This window comes from Lolium rigidum, chromosome 1 (genome assembly GCF_022539505.1).
Source record: "Lolium rigidum isolate FL_2022 chromosome 1, APGP_CSIRO_Lrig_0.1, whole genome shotgun sequence".
In the NCBI taxonomy this organism is placed as follows: Eukaryota; Viridiplantae; Streptophyta; class Magnoliopsida; order Poales; family Poaceae; genus Lolium; species Lolium rigidum.
The window spans coordinates 139,243,678-139,250,818 of record NC_061508.1 but is presented as its reverse complement, the minus strand read 5'-3'; the positions used below and the strand labels follow the sequence as shown (position 1 = coordinate 139,250,818).

General features: G+C 45.3%; 1 protein-coding gene across 1 annotated transcript; it reads left to right on the top strand.

Annotated features, from left to right (window-relative positions):
- Window positions 1–1,183: 1,183 nt before the first annotated feature.
- LOC124682458 lies at window positions 1,184–6,838 on the top strand. The gene is made up of 2 exons (XM_047217138.1): window positions 1,184–1,343; window positions 6,369–6,838. Exons 1-2 carry the CDS (start codon window positions 1,224–1,226, stop codon window positions 6,603–6,605), a joined length of 357 nt encoding a protein of 118 aa, XP_047073094.1. The 5' UTR covers window positions 1,184–1,223; the 3' UTR covers window positions 6,606–6,838.
- The last annotated feature ends 303 nt before the right edge of the window (window positions 6,839–7,141 follow it).

Below are 7,141 nucleotides of genomic sequence, written 5' to 3'. Positions count from 1 at the left end.
CTGTCGTTTCTCCCCCTCTGGCGCCGCTCGCCTACTTGTACTCCGGCCCGCGCTCGCTTCCTTGTACTCCGGCGCCTCCCCTCCTTCCCAGTCTCCAGCGCGACCGCGCCCCCATCCTCTGGCGAATGTGCCGCCCGGCCTCCCTCCTCCTACTGAGGCGCGCGGCCGCTGTCGGGCTGCCCTGTGCCTTCGCCCTAGTCAAGGTCAGCCGCCGCCCCCTGCTCCTCCCCATCGAATCGCGAGGGCACCAGCGTCGCACCGGCCTCCCTCCTCCGACTGATGCGCGCGGCCGCCGTCGCGATACCTCCGCGCGCCCCTCCTCCTTGTCACAGCTGCAGCAACACGGGAAGCCCCGCCGGTGGAGGTCGGCAGCTCACCTGCGTGGCTGCTGTTGGGCTTCCATGCGCCACCGTCGCGCTGGACAAGGACAGACGCCGCCGCCGCCCCCTGCCCCTCTCCATCGGCGCGAGGGCACCAGCGCCACCTGGTCCTCCCCATCGAGGCGAGGGCGCTGCCGCCACCCCCTGCTCCAACCCCTCCGGCGTGAGGCCGCTACTCCGTCCCTGCTCCTCTTATCCAGGCGAATCAAATGGCGTAGGGGCAGGGGAGGAGAAGTGGACGCCCCTTTCCACTGCGCAGCGTTGCTCATGGACAAGAAGCACCGTCCGCCGCGGTCGCCGGCGTAGGGGGCAGGGGCAGGGGCAGGGTCGGGCGGCGCGCAGCGCCTCCAGGAGATCAAGCTGGGGGAGACGCTGGAGGAGGCGTCCGAGGACGGGTGTCTCACCAAGTCCGCGACGCGGCGCTCCTCGATGCCGGGGACGGCGGCGAAGCGGGGGGCGGGGGCTCCCAGCTGGGCTGGTCGCTGGCGCGGCTAAACGCGCAGCGCGAGTTCCTGCGCGCCACGGCGTTTGCGGCCTTCCTGTCGCCCGGCGCGCTCCCGGCGCTCGCCACATTCCTCTCCATGTACCCCAAGTACACCTCGTCGGAGGACGTGGACCGACTCAGCGCCGACGAGCATCCGTACCTGAACAAGATATGCCTAGACTACTGCGGCTTCGGGCTCTTCTCCTACCTCCAGAGCTGCAACGACCCTGACGGACGCTGCTGTGCCCAGACACCCCGCCTCCCTCATGACGACCCTGACGGACGCCTCCTCGTCGGGGCTTCAGGCGGGTCCCAGCTCGATGGTGAGCCTAGTCTTCACGTCCAGCTAGCTGAGCGCCATGCGCACGTGCGACAGGAACCGCTCGGCGAGCGGCCGGCCGAAGTCCTCGCCCACGACGACGCGGAGCACCGTCATGTTCTCCAGGTTCGCCGGCATCAACTGCTTCAGGAACCTAAGTGTAAGTCGTTGATTTTGCCTTTCTCCGGCCCATGTGTAAGACTTCCTGGACATCCATAGTCATGACAATTTGTCCTCCGATAGGTGCAGATAGTCAGTTAGTTTGTGCTATCATTAGCTGCAGCAGAGTATATCAGTCTTCCTGTTCCGGTTTTGTTTTTCTGAATTGTGTATGTTCATGGCGTTGCTGTTCAGAGATATGTAGTCTCCAACCTGACGTCCACATGGTACAACCCCCGGATCTACTAGTACAAGAATTGTTGTGTAGTCAGTATGCTAGTTAGAAGCCCTTCTTGTTCATAATTTCTCTGCTGTTATTAATCAGGCACGGTTCTATGTCTCGTTAGTTATGGGAATTGGGGAGAAGTGTTTCAGGAACCATGCCTTGAAACTGGAATTTAAGAGCACTTTTAGACTTTGGAATTGGGACTGACTATTAAACAGCTAGCTGTTTTAGAATTCGGTAACAGACACATTTTCGTAGCCAATAATATGATGACAGCTAGATGACTCAAAACTAATGAAAAATGAATGAGAAAAACTGCCTGTTTTCAAATTAGAAAACAGACACATTTTTTGTCAGCCCGCAAGCATTGAGTTCCAACGGATCTTTTTGTCTGTCATTCTGAGTCCAATGTTGAGTTACCATTCTGCATTAGAAACCACAGCTTGTACCTAAAAACGCCTAATACACTGAGACAAAAGGCCAACAAAAACATCTTCATCAAACAAACGTGTCTGGAGCTCAATCAATGATCGTTATATCAAAGTGTCTGTTTTTTTTTGAACACACACAAAAAAAAAATCAGCAAAGCACGATAGGGGCCTATGATATCAGTGAAAAACATTCAGCAAGGCACAATGGGGGCCTATGCGTTAGTTGTGAAGGAAATAAAAGACTTCGATGAGATCTCCTTCAGCCATGAAGGGGAGCGCTCAAATCTTGAAGCCCACTCCTTAGCGAGGGGTATTGTTCTCGATGAGCAAGGCCGCCGTGTTGGCTAATTTCACTGCCTAAGCCTTTGTATCCCTAACACTATTGTTGCTTAATAAAGGCTGAACCACTAAAAAAAACACCGCACACCCTCCTCAAACTCTACCACAAGCTGGCACTGCGCCCATGGCGGGATAGACTGAAAAACAAGGAAAAATAAAGAGAGGTCAAATCTGGAATGGCAGAACTGGAGAGAAAGAAGGACGAACAAGTTCAGGGAGATAACTTACTTGGAATTGGGGAAATTCTATAGTCCCAGGTAGGCTACTGAACTTTCTGTAATCTGTACCATGAAGGGTGTCAGATCAAGGTATTAGCAGATACAAACTAGTGTAGCCAGATGTAATGATATCTTTACATGACGATAAACAATCCTATAGAACATCATCATCAAATCCACCCTCCTTCTGGAAACAAATAAATTGTTCCATCCAATTCTAAAACTTAACCTCCATATTAGCAAGTGTAGAACTGAATCAGAGCAAGTGTAGTACTCAGTTTCCATTTCATTTCTCTGATGCATTGACAAAATGAAGAAACACTGAGTGAGAAAAATGGTAGTGGAAAAATATTCTAAAAGACAACTACATAGTAAAAGATAAAATCAAAAAGTGGCCCCTCCTCCTTTTCCCAGGCTTGAAACCGATTATCAAACTTAAGCATAGCTTAAGTGTATCATGGGCGGAGTTACCCATCCCGACCCCCCAAAAGATATTGCAAAGACCAAAGTCACAAAGAAAAATAAAAGAGAATTTTTTTTCAAAGATGACAAGCTGAAAACAGAGAAAATGAATGGATATCTGAATAAATGAAGAAACATAAAGAGAGGAAATGATGAAAGTAAATTCTTGAATATGGTTAAGATTTAATGGAAGACTAACATACTAAGCAAATAAGATGGACTAAGAGAATGCAAGACTGAGAAAATGAAGATTGACTGAAAAGATTACAAGACTGAACTAATAAGATAGACTAAGAGATTGCATGAGGGTAAGTAAGATGGACTGAACGAATACTTGACTGAGCTAATAAGATAGACTGAGAGAAGCCTGATCAAATAAATATTTAATGAACTAATTAAGATGGACCGCAAGACTAAAAATTGAGCACTGATGGAATGAAAGATTGCAATAATGAAATACTGAAGAAATGACAAACTAGCTAACAAAAGAAAGAGGGACTAATAGCTGAAAAATAGAGGCTAACTAAGAAACTAAGACACTGCAAAAGTGAAAGACCGAGGGACTGAACTAACAAACGAAAGAATGAATATAACGGACAGGAAAATAGAGAAAAATAGAGAAAATGAAAAAGATAACATCAATGAGCAGACTAGCAGGCAACTAAGAGAACTGATAAAACTGAAGAACAAAACCCGAAGAATTCAGATACTAAATAAATAAACTGAGAAACAAGATAAGGAAAGACTGAAGAAATAATCTGAAAGGCTGGAGATCGAATGATAAAATGAAAAAGCTAAACTATTGAAATGAACACTGATAAATACAAAGAATAAAGAGTGGGATAATGAGAAAAACTGTTTGGACTGAGCAAAACAAACTGATGGGGACTGAGCAGAACTCAAAAGTAACTTAAATACTTAAATGGTGATGCATATAAGAGAATAGAATAAGCAAATAATGAAGTAAGGAAAGCAAGTAATCAATATCTGAAAGACTAAAGTAATGAATGACTGAGTCAATCAAGCAAGATACAAATAAGAATACCTTACACTAAAATACTGAGAAAAGAAGAAGCAAATAATGAAGTAATGAACGAAGATAATCAAGATCTGAAAGCACTAAAGTAATGAAGCAAAAGACAAACATAATATGCCGACAAAAGAATATCATTCGGATTAGTGAAGTCCATGTCATCACAAAATATCAGAAGATTCCAATAGGCAGTACGAACATCTAAATGAGACCTTGATGTAATACCGAAGTAAAAAAAACAGCAGCACTGAGCTTAGTTGAGCAGACAACCCAAAGAATACTTCACGACATGCATGCTGCACTAGAAAGAACCTTCAAACAGACCACTCAAAGGCATGTCTCTACAACCTTAAGTATTTTCCAAACCAAACTACTACTCCTAGAAGGCAAACAAAACAAATATTTTTCAATTTTCTTAGTTTAAATCTCAAAGTCAAACTGGCCAAAAGAATAGCTATCATGAGCATGTCCATATGTTTCAACAACAAAAATCCAAGCTACACCCTCATCACCTCTTCGTAACATGTCCCACAATATTAGCACAACCAACTTCACATAATCTCACATATATAACTTGTTGGGTGAAAGCAAATGATTCCAGATAAAAGTAGCAAAAATTTCCCAACTATTTATAATTCTGAGTGTGCCTAACTAAGTCACAAAGGAACAGGGTCTTACCCAAAAGGTAGAATCACCATTGTCCAGCTATCGAGATAGTTGTTTTGTCAACGCAACTAGCATTTGTAAGCAGAACATTAGTGAATCGACAACTTTGAATGGAACAGACCAACCCAAAACACAACCTTAAATTTATCATTCCGATCATGTCAAATATCTCCATGGAATCAACTACCGACCTTGCCAATCTACCATAACGAACAAAAATGTAGAGACAAGTGAGATGTAGAACAAGAAAACAAGTTCATGTTCTTATCTAGAACATGACAGTCAGACACACAAACCAGCAGAAGCCAAAACTATCGCCTACCCATGAAGCGAATCCCCACGCAAACTATGAAATCTGTTCCAACAGTTAGAATACCATAACCTGAAATCAACTAAACCCTACTATAATCAAGCATGTTTACGCACCAAACTGAAACTAAAGCATAGAGGAAGCTCACAGAACATGATCAGAACTAAAAAAAAATACAACCAGTGAGCACACAAACATGAAAAATATGGTCTGATGGTTAGAATAACATACCCTGAAATCAACCTAATCCTAATATAATCGAACAATCTTGCACACAAAACTTGGAGGAAAGTCACACAACAAACATAATGAAGACTAAACCAAAATAAGAACAAAAATGCCTAAATCGAACATTAGATCTCCCAATTCCCAAACAACAACCACTGCGCTCCCTTGAACAAAGAGGTACCCCACCGTGGAAAACAAGCCACTGATTTCTAGCAACGACAGCGCCGCCGGGCACCGGCGATACCGTCCAAACCAACCCCCAGTCCCTCATGCAGATCAGCTAAATGGTAAATGAAATCAGAGCACACAGGAACCGAGGGAGAAGGCAGAGGAGTACCAGTCTAGCAAGAGGGCCTTCCATGCTCGCGAATGGCTGTTCTCTCCGCCGGAGGTTGAGCAACCTCGCGATGCACGGCGCTCATCGACGCCGGCCGCGCCGGCAGCGGGGTCGCCACTCTCTTCGTCGACGGTGGTGCCGGCCCGCCAAGCACTGCTCCATCTGTCGCCGGTTGCGCCGGCTGCGAGGTCGGTGGCGACCAATCCGCCATGGCAGCCTCTGCTAGCTCCCTCCCTGCTCTCCCGATGCAGAGTGAAACGACAGAACGGCTTCAGAGTTTTAAAAAAAAGGACCCAAAAATGCTGCGTTGACGAAGTCCTACGAGCACAAAAGAAAATGAGGGAAGCTGAGAAGTGCGGAGATTCGCGACACAGAAAAGACATCCGACGGTTCTCAAAAGTGACTGTACACCAATTGCAAAACAGCTAGCTGTAATGTAGGAATTCCGTTGGAATTTAGAGTTGATCAACACCGATGTATGATCAATTAAAAACTATGGTGGAAATGCCCAATGTTAATTAAGGAGTTGTTGTATGTATATCATCTTGTAAACTGAATAGGAGACTGCTTCGGGATTGTTTTTTCATCTACTTGCACACTAAAACTTGTATCGATCGGTCAAGCAAAATAATCGGGGCAGGCACTTGACGTTAATAGCCCTCCTTCTTTTGAGAGATTTATAGCACCCTCCTAAGAATGCATTGATTTTTGCCTTATTGTTCAGCCTTTTCCATGCATCATGAGAAAATATCCTGATAATTATGCCTTCTCTGCAGGAGTTTTCACCGTGCAGGTTCTTCATCTGGAAGGACTTGTATGTCGAGCACTTGAGGTCATCGGGGATCATGGCAGCAGATCCATCTAGCGTCTTCGAGGGGCAGATCAAGTGCTTGCCACTCCGCAAGGATGACCGGGATGATCGTGCTGGTTTTGTTGTATTCTCTCTAAGTTCCTGCAGATGTGACTCAATCATGGCCATTAGAAGAAAGAATTGTTGGTGGAAATATGTGTAGGGCTTATTTGGGAGGTTGACGTTGCATCTGTTGTTTGTTATGCACCCGGTGTGTCATTTTATAAGGGTTTGGATATCCAAGTATGCATCACAAATTATCTTCAGATGCATTATTGGCATTAACATGTATTCGGCAGTGTTAAGAAGTGCGTTGTTCCTAGTATTCTGCACTGGGTGTGTTTTATTGGCATTAACATGTATTCGGCAGTGTTAAAAAGTGTGTTGTTCCTACAATTCTGCACTGGGTATGTTTTATTGGCATTAACAAGTATTCAGTTAATAAGTCAGTTGTTTCTATTTCCTTTCTGCAGTCATACATCTTGTATCTTCCTTCAGGCCACTTCTCATGTCGTTGTTACACTTGCAGGACTAAGTATTTGATTGTGTAGTTTCTAATAGGGGCAAACAGCAAGTGTCATATATCAGTTCACTAAATCCTAAATGTGAGGTTCAGTTTCCAATCGACGGAAATGTCGAGGGTGTTCTGTCATTTTAGGTACTTCAAAATTTCGATCAGGTGCTTGATGAAGTTTTAAG